Source organism: Miniopterus schreibersii, assembly GCF_964146895.1.
Source record: "Miniopterus schreibersii genome assembly, chromosome: 4".
NCBI classification, from domain to species: Eukaryota; Metazoa; Chordata; class Mammalia; order Chiroptera; family Miniopteridae; genus Miniopterus; species Miniopterus schreibersii.
In genome coordinates this window covers 81,080,674-81,096,642 of record NC_138105.1, presented here as the reverse complement: position 1 = coordinate 81,096,642, position 15,969 = coordinate 81,080,674, and the positions used below count along the sequence as shown (strand labels likewise).

At 43.3% G+C, this 15,969-nt stretch overlaps 1 protein-coding gene across 1 annotated transcript; it reads right to left on the bottom strand.

Moving 5' to 3' along the window:
• Nucleotides 1-510: 510 nt before the first annotated feature.
• TRIM58 (tripartite motif containing 58) lies at nt 511-15,446 on the bottom strand. The gene is made up of 6 exons (XM_081135760.1): nt 15,011-15,446; nt 14,266-14,361; nt 9,005-9,235; nt 6,540-6,562; nt 6,357-6,457; nt 511-5,135 (listed from the first exon to the last, which is right to left on the bottom strand). The coding sequence occupies exons 1-6, from the start codon at nt 15,428-15,430 to the stop codon at nt 4,546-4,548; spliced, it is 1,461 nt and encodes a 486-aa protein (XP_080991886.1). The 5' UTR covers nt 15,431-15,446; the 3' UTR covers nt 511-4,545.
• Nucleotides 15,447-15,969: the final 523 nt, after the last annotated feature.

The following is a 15,969-nucleotide window of genomic DNA, read 5'->3' as shown; positions in this document are numbered from 1 at the left end:
TTAGTACATACACTGAGGTGTGCCATGGGCATGCATCATATCGAACTCCACAGGGTCCAGACAGAAAATGAGGACTATGAGAATTTGTCCCTTGATATATAAAGGATTTATTACTTCATGTAAGCAAAGTTGGGACTCACTCCATTTTTGTTCTATATACTATATATATATAAACACTGCTGGGCCATTTGTTCCCTTACCTTGTTCCCAATAATTATTATATGTCTAAAAAATAATTGAGGCATAATTGGTCCCATCCTACCTGGAACAGGATCATGTTATTTTTTTTCTCTCCTTAGATCTACTGAAAGTAAAGAAGTGTTTTGACATTTTTTTTACTAAGAATTTTATATATGAAAAATAACCCATTGTCCTAGATAGTGGAACATTTTTATAGAAGCATTGATTAATATTATTATTACTAATTTAAAAAACTTATTTTATTCATTTGTTTAGTTTCATTTTGGGATTTCAAAGGAAGATGGAAGCATACGTCAGTTGATACTTTTTTACATCTATTTATTTCTTTTTAAATTAAATTTACTGGGGTGAAATTGGTTAATAAAATATTATAGGTTTCAGGTGTACAATTCTATAATACTTCATCTGTATATTGCATTGTGTGATCACCACCCCAAGTCAAGTCTCCTTCCATCACCATTTGTCCCTGCTGTTACCCTTTCTACCTCCTCCACCCCCCTTCCCCTCTGGTAATCACCCTCCTGTCATCTGTGTCTATGAGGGTTTTTTTGTTTTGTTTTGTTTTGCTTAATCCCTTCAGTTTCAAAAACTGACTAGGGGGGAAGTGGAGCAAATACCATAAGCCCCTGATTTATTAGATTGTGTATATATGACTGTGTTTTAATGCTCTTACAAAGGCAACTATGATATCATAAGGCTGAAATTTTAAATAATAATAAAATAAATAAATGAATAATAATTGAGTCCTTGCAGTCGGCCAGGAAGCATCAGAGCAAAATCCTACTTTTTTGAGTAAACTGACTAAGGACCATGTCAAAACATGGGTAACGTTTTCTAAGTAATAATAATATCACTTTGGTATACTATATTTCGCAAAACACTTTCAGCTCCATCATTTAATTCTGCAACCCCAGCAAGACAATCATTTATTCAGCAAGTATGCAGTGAGTAATACAGTGGACAAACCAGTGTTTGAGGTGCTTGGGTGATGTTGAACATACTGCTGTCAAAAGACAAAGACCCTTCCCCACAGAGTGCTTACATCCTACCAAAAAAAAGAGGAAAAAGCAACAAAATAAACTAAAAATGAACTAATAAATAAGACAGCAATGTAATATATTAGAAGTTGATAAATAATATATTGGGAAAATAATATATTTCCCCAATATATTATTGGAATATATTTCAGTATATTATTGATGAAGGGCACTGGGATGGTGGGCCCAGGGGGATGAGAGCCGTAGAGTCCTCACTAAGAAGCTGAGTTTGAGCAGGCTTTAAGGATTAAAGGAAACAAGTAGGAAAGACATCAGGTATCATGCAAAATAAGAAGAAAGAGAGGAAGAGAGGAGACTAATAGAGAGATACACGGAGGCAAAGAAAGAGAAAAAAGAGAGAGAGGGAATGAGAGGAGAAGAAAATGAGGAGAAGAAACACAATCACAAATCTGACGCTAGAATGATACTGGACAGTTCTCAATCAATTTAAGAACTGCCATTTCTACTTCTAGTCAGGATGGCGTGTGGGTAAATGCGGTATTTGAATCCTACAACCTCATCAAAATTACAACTACAGAACAACCATCATTCACCTGAAATCCAGCTAAATGAAAGTCCTACAACTAGGGATTTAAAGAAGCAGCCACATTGAGACTGGTAGAAGGGGCGGAGATGTGGAACAGGCTGGTCCTACACCCATGTGTGATGCTAAGTTCAGGAAGGATATGGAAGTCTCTCTGGAGGAACAAGGGGTCCCAGCCCCACCCATGCCTTCTAGCCCAAGGTTCCAGGGTGAGGAAGAGAAGTCCCCATAACTTCTGGCTGTAAAAACCAGCAGAGATTGTGGCAGAGTGGGATGGAGAGCTACTGGAGTCCCAGGCAGTTTCTCTTAAAGGGCCCGAGCACAGACTTACTCAGACTCTCTCCCTCTGAGATCCAGTACTGGAGCAGCAGCTTGAAAGGAACCAGGGACATACAGGGAGAAACTGAATTGTCCGGCCTCAGAGTGAGAGCTGGGGGGCAACTTTCTGCCAGACATAAGGGCTGGCAGAGGCCAATGTTCCTTTTCTGAGCCCTCCCCCAACAGAGCCAACAGGCGTGTGCCATATTTAAGTCTCCATCAACCTGGCTCACACTGTTCACCCTACCCTGCTGATCCCCTGAGACACCTGCCTACCTCCCCCACCAAAAAAAATGCAGGCCCACCCAAGCCATTTCCAATGGCTTTTCCATACAAATGGCCTCTTTTGCCTCATGCTTTGGACTTCCCAAAATCTCTCAAACAAGCAGCATCTGTCCTCTACATACCCCATACCTCTTCCTAGGTGGCCCCAGGCCCAGCACTAGTGGGAATTGAGCTTAGTGTGCAGCTTGGCCTCTCCTTGGCATCTTCAAGTTCAGTACAATTAGAAATCATCTACAGATCACTCTGTAGCTTGTGCTGGGTGACGACCTCAGGCAGAGCACAGGTGGTGGCTGACCTTGCATCTCCCAGGAGGCCCCAGAGCCAGTGCAGCCAGTGCATAGCTTCAGGTGCTAGATTAAAACCCTACCATCTCCATGAATGACACACTCAAGGGGCAGACTTGGTGGGCACCAAAGCCCCACTGAAGCAAGTTCTTCTCCATAGAGTTGAATCTTGCCCAGCATCTCCTCTGCTGTAGCCACAAACGATGCTCAGAGCCAATTGGCCTGGGGGTCAATCCTTCACAGTGACAGCAATCAAGGTTCAACTACAGCAAAACTGTGCACACAGCCCACACAGAGCACACCTGGAGCACCCAGCTGGGCCCTACAAGACACCTGCTACACTAGGTCACTCTACCAAGTCTAGAAGATGTAGCAGCTCTACCTACTACATAGAAACAAACATAAGAAAGCAAACAAAATGCAAAGACAAAGAAACAGGTCCCAAATGAAAGAACAGGAGAAATCTCCAGAAAAAGAACTAAATGAAATGGAGGCAAGTAAACTACCAGATATAGAGTTCAAAAAAAATGGTTATAAGGATGTTCAAGGAACCTACTGAGAACTTCAACATTATGTAAAAAGGACATAGAAACCATAAAAAAGAACCAGTCAGAAATGAATGATGCACTAAGTAAAATGAATAATAATGTAGGGGAATAAAAGTAGAGCAGATGAAACCAAAATCAAATCAGCAATTTGGAATATAAAGAAGCAAACAGCACCCAGTCAAAACATCAAAAAGAAAAGAATCCAAAAAATGAATATAGTGTAAGGAGCCTCTGGGACAACTTCAAGCATACCAACATTCACATTATGGGGTAATGGAAGGAGAAGAGAGAGAGCAAGAAATTGAAAACCTATTTGGAAAAAAAAAATGATGGAAAACATCCCTAACCTGGTGAAGAAAATAGACACACAAGTCCAGGAAGCACAAAGAGTACCAAACAAGATGAACCCAAAGAGACCCACACCAAGACACATCATAATTAAAATGCAAAAGGTTAAAGACGAAGAGAACCTTAAAAGCAGCAAGAGAAAAGCAGTTAGAAAAGGAGCTCCCATAAGACTGTCAGCTGATTTCTCAACAGAAACTTTGCAGGCCAGAAGGAAAGTGGCATGAAATATTCAAAGTGATGAACAGCAAGGACCTACAACCAAGATTACTCTACCCAGCAAAGCTATAATTTAGAATTGAAGGACAGATAAAGAGCTTCCCAGACAAGAAAAAGCTAAAGGAGTTCATCACCACCAAACCAGTATTACATAAAATGTTAAAGGGTCTTCTTTAAGAAGAAGAAAGAAAAAGAAAGATAAAATATGTGAACAATAAAATGGCAATAAATACATATCTATTAGCACTTGAATCTAAAAAACAAAATAAACAAACAAGCAGAACAGAAACAGACTTATAGATACAGAGAACATTTTGACAGTTGCAGATGGGAGGAAGTCTGGGGGATGCGTGAAAAAGGTGAAGGGAGGGGAAAGTACAAATTCATTGTTACAGAATAGTCATGGGAATGTGAAGTACAGCATAGGGAATACAGTGAATAATATTCTAATAACTATTTATGGTGTCAGATGGGTACAAGATTTAGGATGATCACTTAGTAAGTTATATAATGTCTAATCACTGGATTATATGCCTGAAACTAATATATTGTGTGTCAATGGTAATTGAAAAATTTTAAAAACTATTTTTAAAAAAAGAACTGCAATTTATAATTGTTAATATGTGGAAGATTTGAAATGAAAGGATATGGAAAGGAATGAGAAAAATATAATGAATATATAGATATATTTGCTTAATACAAAATATATCCTCCATTCCACTCCAGGGAATTGCTACACTTGGAGTGTATCTCCAAACAGAATTTTAGGAATGGTCATCTCTAACATTAGAAGCAGGGTCAGGATGACTGCTGGATGCACTATTTCCTGACTCTGCTTCTGTCATAGGTGGCAAGATAAGAGGAGTTGTGTCACAGATGAAAAAGTAAGGTCGGAGAATACCATTGAACAGTTGGTTGAATGTGTAGATGTAAGACCCATTAGTGATGTCATAAAAGGAGATTTCACCTGCTTCATAGTCCAAGAAAATTCCAATGCAACGAGGCCGTTCTAGGTGGAGGAGAGGCACTGATGGGGAGGCAAGGACCATGTACTCATTTCCTTTCAACAGCCACATGGCCCAGACTCCATTCTCGGGAGATGGTGTAGTTTCCCCCTTTCTTGGCGCTGTGTCTTCAGAGACTCCTAAACCCCACTCTGCTCTTTCTCCCACCACGACTTCCCAGTAATGCCTTCCTGATGAGAAGTTCTGCAAACCCAGGATACAGGGCCACGTGTCAAATCGCTCGGGGTTGTTGGGCACATCCCTCCACAGTTCTCCATCCTGCACACTGCGCAGGTCAGCAGTCAAAAGGAGGCTAGGATGAGCTGTGGCAGGGTCCAGCTTTACATCAACTGTGGAAAAAAATTTGTGAGACATGTAAAAGAATGAAAAAGGCTGGTAAACACTTAGGAATCCATTATACTGAGAAGAATAATCACACCATTCCTCATTCTCTCTCTAATGACTCCTAGAGACAGCACAGTAAGTATTTCACCTTGCAGGTTGCTGAGAATATTCTTCATTACATTTGAATGCAATCCACTGCTGCTGCTCCGCATCCAGGGCTCATTATTGCCCCATTGCAAACATAACCACCAATGCTATGACAAGACAAGTGCATAACCACTTAGCATCCTTTTGTCTACACCCAAAGCACTTGGGTGCTCTTAGGAATATCTTTTGGAATTTAAAATAAATTTTAAAAACTACTTAGAATGTATTTTTTTCTTCTCAAAAACTACAAGAAAATATCATTAATATGAAAACCACCGCTTTCAAAGCTATGTTACTGTGATAGGTGGAATTCTGAGATAGAACCCATGACCTTCATACCCTGGTGATACTCAAGAGGGAGATTATCTGGGTGAGTCTAATATAATCACAACAACCCTTTTAAAAAAAAATCAGAAAGGTTTCTCTGGCTATTGGGCTGATGGCAAGAAAAAGTCAGAGATAATTAGGTTTGATTTGTCATTGCTGGCTTTAAAGATGGAGGGGTCGCCCCATGAGGAGAAAGGCAGGTGACCTCCAACCAACAGTCAACAAGGAAATGGGGATCTCAGCCCTACAACTGCCTTGAAATGCACTGTGCTAAGAACCTAAGTAAGGTTGGAAGTGATTCTTCCCCGGACCTTTCACAGAAGCCTAGCCTGGCCAACAACTTAATTTTGATCTTGTGAAACCCTAAGCAGAGAAGCCATCTGGCCCCACCCCCTTATAGTTTAGCATGGCCATGGGACACACTTTCATTAATAACGTTGTTGGGGAAGCCATGTGCACCACCTCAGTGTGTGCGCCTTTAGGAGCAGTGCCTGGTTCACCATAACCTCCCCCTCCCCCATGGCTACCAGCAATAGGAAGCAGGTGGACTCTGTCCACATGGGCCCCAGAGTGAAATGACACGCAACCAAACCCTCCACAATCCGATAATAAACCAATAACATGACCTCAAAATAAAACTTTGCTCACTTTGGTCACTAAACTTTGGGTTCTGCTTTTTACTGTACCTGACAGGTGTAGGAGCAGCCAGACCCCAAACACCATTGTCCCCCAAGCCCTAAGGTGCAACCTACCTTGGAACTTCTTCAACATTTCTCTCATCCCAGGGATGCGACACATTGTCTTCAGCTCCATGGGGATGGTCTCTGGCTCCAGCGCTGCGACACTTCTACTTCTGAGAAGAGCACAGAACCCACAGTTCTCAGCATCCACCAACCTCCTGAGCCTCTCCCAACCCTTGCAGGAAATACACATACCGGCTCAAGGCTCCTCTCACCCCCTGGAAGTAAAGGAGACATGCAAGCGGGTGTGAGTTCCATATCAGAATTGCTTTTGACAGAGTGGGGGCAAACCACGAACACCTCTTTAGGAATCACTGGAAATCACTATTAAGATAAAGTATAGAAGATATGAATCTCTCTTAATAAAAACCAAAACTAGGCTGTTGTTGAATTTTCTCATGAATTTCAAATAATATAATCAGTTTGCACCCATGAGAATAGAGTACACAAAGTTTAGGTTAATTCCTATGATATCTGCCAATTTAACTATTTTCCAAAGTGATAATTCTAGCATTTGGATATTTTAATAAAGAGTTACATACTGCAACAAATGTATGTGGAATGGGGGGGGTCACCTGCAACAATGTTAACACTAAAATTTTTTAATAAAAAAAATCTTAAATATCTGCAGAATGTGTTTGAGAAACAGTGAAAGGTATAGACATAAAACGTTACTCTGAATGTCTCTGTAAGAAAATCCCAAATTCCTCATTCCTTGAACCAACACGCAGTATCTATGGACTCACCTGTGAACAGGTTCCCCACGTGGATAAAAACAGAAGTCACTGACATCTAGCACCATTTAATCTCGAAGTAGATTATTAAACAAACCAACTGCATTACATTTCTCCTCTCCCTCCGAAAAGTTCACCTATCGGATGAACTTAATTTTTATAAAGTAGGAAAAGAATTCAGTTTCCTTTTACGGCAGCCCTTGTTCTTGGCCACTGGATGTAAAATGTAGCTTATTGATACAGGGGTGGGGGGGCGGGGAGGGGATGAAAATATAAATTATTTGAGCATATCCTCCTAAGATTTGTATTCTAAATCATTTTAACATTTACTTGGTGCTAATGAATGCTCATTTTAAATAAGCTGTGTTTTGAGATATGGTAAGACAATGAATGTTATTTAAAATGCTGCAGTTCTGCCCTGGCCGGGTGGCTCCGCTGGCTGGAGCGTGGTCCTGTGCACCAAAAGGCGCAGGTTCAGTTCCCAGCCGGGGCACATACCCAGGCTGCCAGATTGGTTCCCCCTCTGGCTGTAGGGGAGGCAGATCTCTCACATTGGTTTCTCCCCCCACGGCCCCCTCTCTCTCATCAATAAAAAAAACATATCCTCAGGTGAGGATTTAAAAAAAAATGCTGAAGTTCTTGTGTTTACCTACTGTTTAAAATTTAAATTAAAAAATCCTTTCTGACTTTCAGTTTGCTCACAAGGAAATAGGTAGAGCAATAATAACAATGACAACAATTTTTAGATATTTGGAAGACAAAAATGGGTAAAATTAAATATAAATGCTTTGTAAAGCCTTCATTTAATGACCTCCACTGTGCTTAGTCACCACACTTGTATGAGGATATGAATCACTCCATTTAGAAACCTCTGAGGAAGTCAACAGGGAAGAGGCAGAATAAAGGACGCCTGGGAACCTTCTAGGACAGTGGTCCTGTCAGACGACACGCAGGCATCAGTGACGGCGCCCCCGACTCCCCTGGATGAATGCCTCCATGGCAGAGAAGTGAATAATTCCTTCTCCCTGCAGCTTGTCTGTCCTAGAGCACCACACAGGCTATGTGCAAACTGCAGGAGGCCCGTGTCCTTGCCGCCGTGCCTGGGACAGGCTGAGCTACGGCTGTGCCTTAAATCTTAATGTGAAAATTCCAATTGGACAATTTGAAATTTACTCATATGCTTGGCTATTGCCTGACACAGGTTACCAAAGACTTTCTGAATTGGCCATCACTGAATACAGCATTATAGTCATTGACAGATTGTGAAGTTTTAAGAAGTGTTTTAAGCCCTAGAGGGTTTGCCCCAGTGGTTTAGAGCCTTGGCCAGCGGCCTGGAAAGGTCCCGGGTTCCATTTCCGCCAGGGGCATGCACCTCGCTGCAGGCTGTGGGAGGCAACCAATCGACATGTGTCTCTTTCATCGATGTTTCTCTCTCTCTCTCTCCATGCTACTCTCTCTGAAATGGAAAATGCATCCTCGGATGAGGATTTTTAAAGTGTTTTAAGCTGCCCGGCCGGGCGTGGCTCAGCGGTTGAGCGTCGACCTGGGATCCAGGTGATCGGGGTTCGATTCCCGGTCAGGGCACATGCCCCGGTTGCGGGCTCGATCAGTGACTCTCTCATCATTGATGTTTCTATCTCCCTCTCTCCCTCTCCTTTCCTCTCTCTGAAATCAATAAAGATATATTTAAAAAATAAAAATAAAAAAAAATAAAGTGTTTTAAGCTGACATAGGACAGGTTGTCCTTTTTCTGTTTACTGTTATGCAAATCATGAATTTAATTAATTTTTTAAAATATTTAGGGCTTTCTCTTTAATGTGAACTATTTTCTATTATTCGGGAGGATCCTCTGATTCTGACGCTTCTGGTGAGCCCCAGGGTGTCATTTCCACACGGTGGTGAGTGCTGCAGCCCCTGAGCCCTCACCTCCAGCAGATCCAAGGCTGGGAGCCTGCAGCGGTCCTCCAGCTCCTGCACCAGCTCCCCCAGGGCCCTGCCACGCTGCGCCAGCTGCCTCTGGCCCTCTCGGAGTCGCTGCAGCGTGGCGCGCTCCTCCTGCTCCAGCCTCCGCAGCTGCAGCTGCTCCTCCTGGGCCAGGAAGCTGCGGTACTTCTCGAACTCCAGCCTGAAGCGCTGCCTCTGCGTCTCCACTTTCTCCTGGAGGGAGAGGCGATTTCCATCATCAGGGTGGGGCACGGCACCTGCTGCCGCCTTCCTGAGGCAGTGAGGCTGGAAAAGGCTACATCCTGCGAGCGTGCAGCTCCCCTACTCTGGGGACTCGCTGGCTAATTTTAAAAACACAAGGGCCCACCGGTGTGGCTCAGGGGCTGAGCATCGACCTATGATCCAGGAGATCCCGGTTGGATTCCCTGTCAGGGCACATGCCGGGGTTGCCGGCTAGACCCCCAGTGGGGAGGTTAGGCAGCCAGCCCATCAATAACTCTCTCATCACTGACGTTTCTCTCTCTCCCTCTCCCTTCCTCTCTCTGAAATCAATAAAAATATATTTAAAACAAAAACATCGGAAACCAGAGGCCACCGCATGATACATGGCTTTACAGAGCTTTCAAGCCGAGAGTATAAGAAAGACATGGATTTGGACTTGGGGACAATGCACTTTTATATTCAAGTTTCAGCAATGTATACAAAATGTGGGGAAAGAGGAGTGAGGGCATTAGAATTAAATGGCTATTAAATTATTGAGGAAAGTCACTAACACAGAAATTGAAATTTACTGTCAGAGGGATCACTAGAAGGAGCACTGCACAGAAACAGCAAGATCATGAAAGGAAATCAGAGACCTGGGTTTACAGATGTGAACAAAGAAAGGCTTAGAGATTAAAGAACCTGAATGTACCTCCTAGTCTTACATCTGGAACCTGGGGCAGTGTTCTCTTCAGAGTCCAGAAAGAGCTAAACAGTCCTCAGGCCACTGACTGCAGACTTAACCTCAGGAGTTTGATTTCTACTCAAATCTCACCTCCACAATTTTTTAATAGACTTAAGGAACATACTCTGATACAGCATCATTATATCTAAACTGAGTGGAACAGGCAAATTATTTTCCCACAGTCTCTCCCAACATTTTAAATTCTCTGGCCCATTTTTAAACATGATCACATCTTGGTTTGCTTAAAGAGCATAAACTATCACCTTTAAAAAATTAATAATGGTTTTCCTCAAATCCCATAGAACTCAACTTCTCCCTCTAATTTTCCATCTCTACTTTCATCTACCATTTTCTAAATAACTAAATTCATATAATACTCACCTTTTTTTTTTTTTAAATATCTTTATTGATTTCAGAGAGAGGAAAGGAGAGGGAGAGAGAGATAGAAACATCAATGATGAGAGAGTTATTGATTGAGCCCACAACCTGGGCATGTGCCCTGACCAGGAATAGAACCCCGATCGCCTGGATCCTAGGTCGACGCTCAACCGCTGAGCCACTCCCGGCCGGCCATAATACTCACCTTTTTAAATGAACCAACTCTGAATTTGATAAGCTGATCTGGAGTTACAACTCAGGTCTTTTCTCCAGATGCTGGAGACTAAGACGAGTGGGGCTGATAACTCATTCACATGTGGGACATGAGGGATGGTGTGGTGAGAAGAGGTTTGGCTGCAATGCATCTTTCTCTCACATTATCATTTTCAGTACTACAATTATATCTACAGATATAGGAAGGAAAAAGGTTTTGTAGAACTTAGAGTTCATCTTATTAAACCTGTGCTTGTCACATTTGGCTCACATGGATACATTCTCAATAAAGATCATGCAAATTTAATAAATAAATAAATAACTCCCAGCAAATAAAAATCCTAGACTGGGCTTCACAGGAGAATTTTACCAAACATTCAAAGAAGAACTAACACCTGTCCTCCTCAAACTATTCTAAAAAATTTAAGAGGAGGGAAGACTTCCATGCTCTTTTTAGGAGGTCATTAGTATCCAATACCAAAACCTGATAGGCACACAACAAAGAAAGAAAATTATAGGCCAATATCCCTGATGAACATAGATGCTAAAATCCTCAACAAAATATTTGCAGATCGGATCCAGCAATACATTAAAAAGATCATACACCATGATCAAGTGGGATTTATTTGGGGATGCAGGTTGGTACAATAACTGCAAATCAATAAATGTGACACATCACATAAACAAAATGAAGGATAAAAATCACATGAACATATCAATAGATGCAGAAAAAGCTTTTGATAAAACCCAGCACAAATTTATTATAAAAAGTTTCAGAAAAGTGGGAATAGAGGGATCATACCTCAACATAATAAAGGCCATATTTGAAACACAGCCAACATCATACTCAATGGACAAAAACTAAAAGCATTTCCCTTAAGATCAGGAATAAGACTGGAATGTCCACTTCCACCACTCTTTTTTTTTTTTAATTTATATTTATTGTTGAAAGTATTACAGATATCCCCCCTTTTTTTCCCCATTAACCACCTGCACTACCCCTCCCCCAAGCCTTCATCACACTATTGTCTCTGTCCATGGGTTATGCATATATGCATATAAGTTCTTTGGTTAATCTCGCTTTCTGCACTCTTATTCAACATAGTACTGGAAGTTCTAGACACAGTGGTCAGATAAGAAGAAGAAATGAAAGGCACCCAAATTGGAAAGGAGGAAGTAAAACTGTCATTATGTTCAGATAACATGATATTGTATGTAAAAAACACTAAATACTCCACCAAAAAACTACTATATCTAATAAATGAATTTCGCAAAGTTGCAGGATACAAAATCAATATCCAGAAATTGATGGCATTTTTATACACCAATAATGAACTATCAGAAAAGGAAATTAAAAAAACAAACCCTTTACTACTGCAACAACAACAAAAAATAAGGTCTAAGAATAAATTTAACCAATGAGATAAAAGACCTGTACTCATAAAACTATAAGACATTGAAGAAAGAAATTAAGAAAGAAACAAATAAATGGAAGTATATACCATGTTCATGGATTGGAAGAATTAACAACATTAAAATGTCCATACTACCCAGGGCAATATAAAGGTTCAACACAATTCCTATTAAAATATCAATGGCATATTTCAAGATCTAGGAAAAAATATTCCAAAATTTATATGGAACTGAAAAGGACCCCGAATAGCTGCAGCAATCTTGAGAAAGAAGAACAACGCTGGAGGTATCACAATACCAAATTGCAAACTATACTACAAGGCCATTGTAATCAAAACAGCCTGGTACTGGCACAAGAACAGAAATAGAGATCAATGGAACAGAACAGAGACCCCAGAAATAAACTCACACTTTTATAGTCAATTAATATTTTTTTATACATTTTTTATTGATTTCAGAGAGAAGAGGGGAGATGGAGAGAGAAATAGAAACATCAATGATGAGAGAGAGTCACTGATTGGCTGCCTACACCCCCCACGGGGGATTGAACCAGCAATCCCAGGCATGTACCCTGACCTGGAATCGAACTGTGACCTTCTGGTTCATAGGTTGACGTTCAACCACTGAGCCACACCAGCTGGGCTATGGTCAACTAATATTTAACAAAGGAGGCAAGACATACAATGGAGTAAAGACAGCCTAGTCAATAAATGGCGTTGGGAAAATTGGACAGGTACACACACAGAAAATGAAACTAGACCACCAGCTTACACCATATACAAGAATAAACTCAAAATGGATAAAATATTTCAATGTAAGTTGAAAAACCATAAACATCCTAGTAGAAAGCATAGGCAGTAAAATCTCAGACACCTCTCGCAGCAATATTTTTGCTGATAGGTCTCTAAGGGCAAGGAAAACTCAGGAAAAATAAACAAATGGGACTACATCAAGCTAAAAAGCTTCTGCACAGCAAAAGAAACCATCAACAAAATGAAAAGAGAACCCACTGTATGGGAGAATATATTTGCCAGCGACACATCTAATAAGGCATTAATTTCCAAAATACATAAAGAACTTATACAACTCAACACCAGGAAGACAAACAATTTAATTAAAAAATGAGCAAAGGATCTGAATAGACACCTCCAAAGAGGACATATAGATGGCCAATAGTCATGTGGAAAAATGCTCAAAGTCACTAATCATCAGAGAGATGCAAATTAAAACTACAATGAGGTATCGCTTCACACCTGTCAGAATGTCAGCTATTAATAAATCAACAAACAACAAGTGCTGGTGAGCACGTGGAGAAAAGAGAACTCGAGTGCACTGCAGGCGGGAGTGTGGACTGGTGCGGCCACTGTGGAAAATGGTAGGGAGCTTCCTCAAAAAAATTAAAAATGGACCTGCCTTTTGACCCAGTGAGCCCACTTCTGGAAATAAATCCTAAGAATCTTGAAACACCAATCAGAAACAATATATGCACCCCTATTTCATGGCAGCATTATTTATAATAGCCAAGATCGGGAAACAGCCCAAGCGCCCATCAGCAGATGAGGGGATAAAAAAGCCGTAAAAAAGGATCTCTTATCCTTTGGGACAGCAGGGATGGACCTGGAGAGTATTCTGCTAAGCAAAATAAGCCAGTCAGAGAAAGTCAAATACCCTATGACCTCACTTATATGTGGAATCTAATGAACAAAATAAACTGATGAACAAAATAGACCCAGAAGCATGGATACATGGAACAGACTGACAAATGTCAGAGAGAAGGGGGTTGGGTGGACTGGATAAAGAAGGTGAAGGGATTAGCTAAAGAACATACCAGATATGCATAGTCCCTGGACACAGACAATAGTGTGGTGATGGCCGAGGGGGGGGGCCTGGGTGGAGGTGGGGAAAGGTGGGGGAGGGGGCAATAGTGTCAACAATAAAAAATTTAAATTAAAAAAAAGAGGCTGAATGTCCAGATGATCCTCCTCTATGTATATGATGGATCACTTCTAGCTGTTTCATCTATATCAATGCTATAAAATGTTTATTATTCATTCATCCAGCAAATACAATCTTCAAACTCGTAGCGGCAGGATTAGACCGCTCGAGGTTCCAGGGATGCCCCAGTGAGATACAGGGAGAGCTGGATCAGAGAAGCTGTTTATAATTCGGGTAGAGGTTGTAGATAAGAAGGGCACAGATGTAACAAAATGCTGGAGCAGGGAAAAATAATTTAATGACCCAAATTCGTATCCTTCAGACACACAAGCCTCCTGAAGTCACAATATTCCCGTACCTTCCAAATGACAGTTTTCTTCCCCATGTTGGCCTCCTGAGTCAAGGCCTCTTCCATCTCTTTCCTCGCAAGTTCCAGGGACATCTGGAGCTTTTCCTGTTTGGGAAGATGTGCTGAGACCGTTAGAGACGCCCTCATTCAGCCCCTACCCCCAATAGGTGTGTCAGGCCTACAAAGATCACCTAAAACACACCCCTGGGAGCATACAAACATGCCCAACCTCATTATAACGAAATTAAATATAAATGCACTTTAAGTGTTGATGTGAGACATAATTAAAGATTTACCTAAACGTATGTTCATTATGGCATTGTTTTAAAATAGTAGAACTGTAACCAAAATATTAAAAGTAGGGGGCAAGAAAAATATATTTTACATTAACAGGATAAAATTAAAATAAGGTACTTAATAACAAGAACAGGGTGTTTTCATAACAAGAAACGCTCACAATTATACAGTGAGTTAAAATAAGGATATGTTAGGTAGTGTGATACCAGTTTTTTAAAATGTGCGCGCTGGGGGCGGGGGGGGGGGGCGCAGGGGAAATGCCAGGGGCGCGCGGAGGTTGGGGAGAGGGGGGAGCGCTGGGGGAGGGCGATGGGGTGGCGGGAGGGAGGGCGAGCGCGGCCGGGGGCGCAGGGCGGACCCGAAGTCCTCGGGATCAGGTGCTGGCACCAGGCCACCGGGCATCTCCGTGCCCGCCTCGGGTGGCATCCCTTCCGGCGGGGTCGGGAGCGCGGCTCACCTGGTGGCGCCGGGCGGCCTCCTGCAGCGGCGCCGTGCGGTGGCCCGTGTGCTCGGGGCCCGCGTCGCACGCCCAGCACAGCGCCGCCTGGTCCTCCTCGCAGAAGCGGCTGAGCTCGTGGCCGTGGCGCGCGCACTGCACCCCCGCGGGCCCCGCCACCGGCGCCAGCTGCCGCAGGCCGTCCACCAGGCTGGCCAGCTGCCGGTTGGGGCGGAAGCCCTCGCGCCGGAAGGGGCCGCGGCACTGCGGGCAGGCGAAGGCGCCGCCCGGCTCGCGGCGCGCCTTGTCGCAGAACTCGGAGATGCAGCGCAGGCAGAAGCTGTGGCCGCAGTCCACGCTCACCGGCTCCTGCAGGAAGTCCAGGCACACGGGGCACCGCGCCTCCTCGCGCAGCCGCTGCCCGGGGGACCCCTCGGCCATGCCCGGCTGCCCCGCGCGGCCCGCGCCGGCTCCCTCCTGTCGCGGGGCCCCGCCGCCTGCCTGCGCTATCGCCGTCCCGTCTGCAGGCTCGGGAGGGGCCCTGCCTGGGGCGAGGGGCACAGCGCGGGTTTTATCTGCAGGACTGGGTCCAGGAGGCCAGAAGAGCCACTCCCTGTGACAGGCGACGACGCACAGGCCCGGGGCCACCAGGGTAATTTAACATCCGGACCTGGAACCTGGACCTTTCTAGCTGGAGCCCCGCACTGCGCGCCTTGCTCTGCTCCTGTTCTCACCTCCCATAAAGTCGGAGTAAGGCTGAGCTCCCTCCCTCCGCTGTGTGCTGCACTGCCCAGTGCCCTGCGCGTCCTTACATGCAGGATGATTTCTTTTTTTTAAAATCCCCACCAGAGAATATTTTTTCCCATTGCTTTTTCAGAGAGAGTGGAAGTGGGAGAGAGAGAAACACCGATATGAGAGACACATGAGTGGCTGCCTCCAGCGAGTGTCTGACCAGGGCTGCAATGGAGCCTGCAACTGCG

Coding starts and splice junctions, on each gene's coding strand:
- TRIM58 (XM_081135760.1), bottom strand. CDS start 15,430: ATGGCCGAGGGGTCCCCCGGGCAGCGGCTGCGCGAGGAGGCGCGGTGC. Junction 14,362..15,010: donor AGGCCGCCCGGCGCCACCAG/GTGAGCCGCGCT, acceptor CTTCCCAAACAG/GAAAAGCTCCAGATGTCCCT. Junction 5,136..6,356: donor AATGTTGAAGAAGTTCCAAG/GTAGGTTGCACC, acceptor TTTTTTCCACAG/TTGATGTAAAGCTGGACCCT.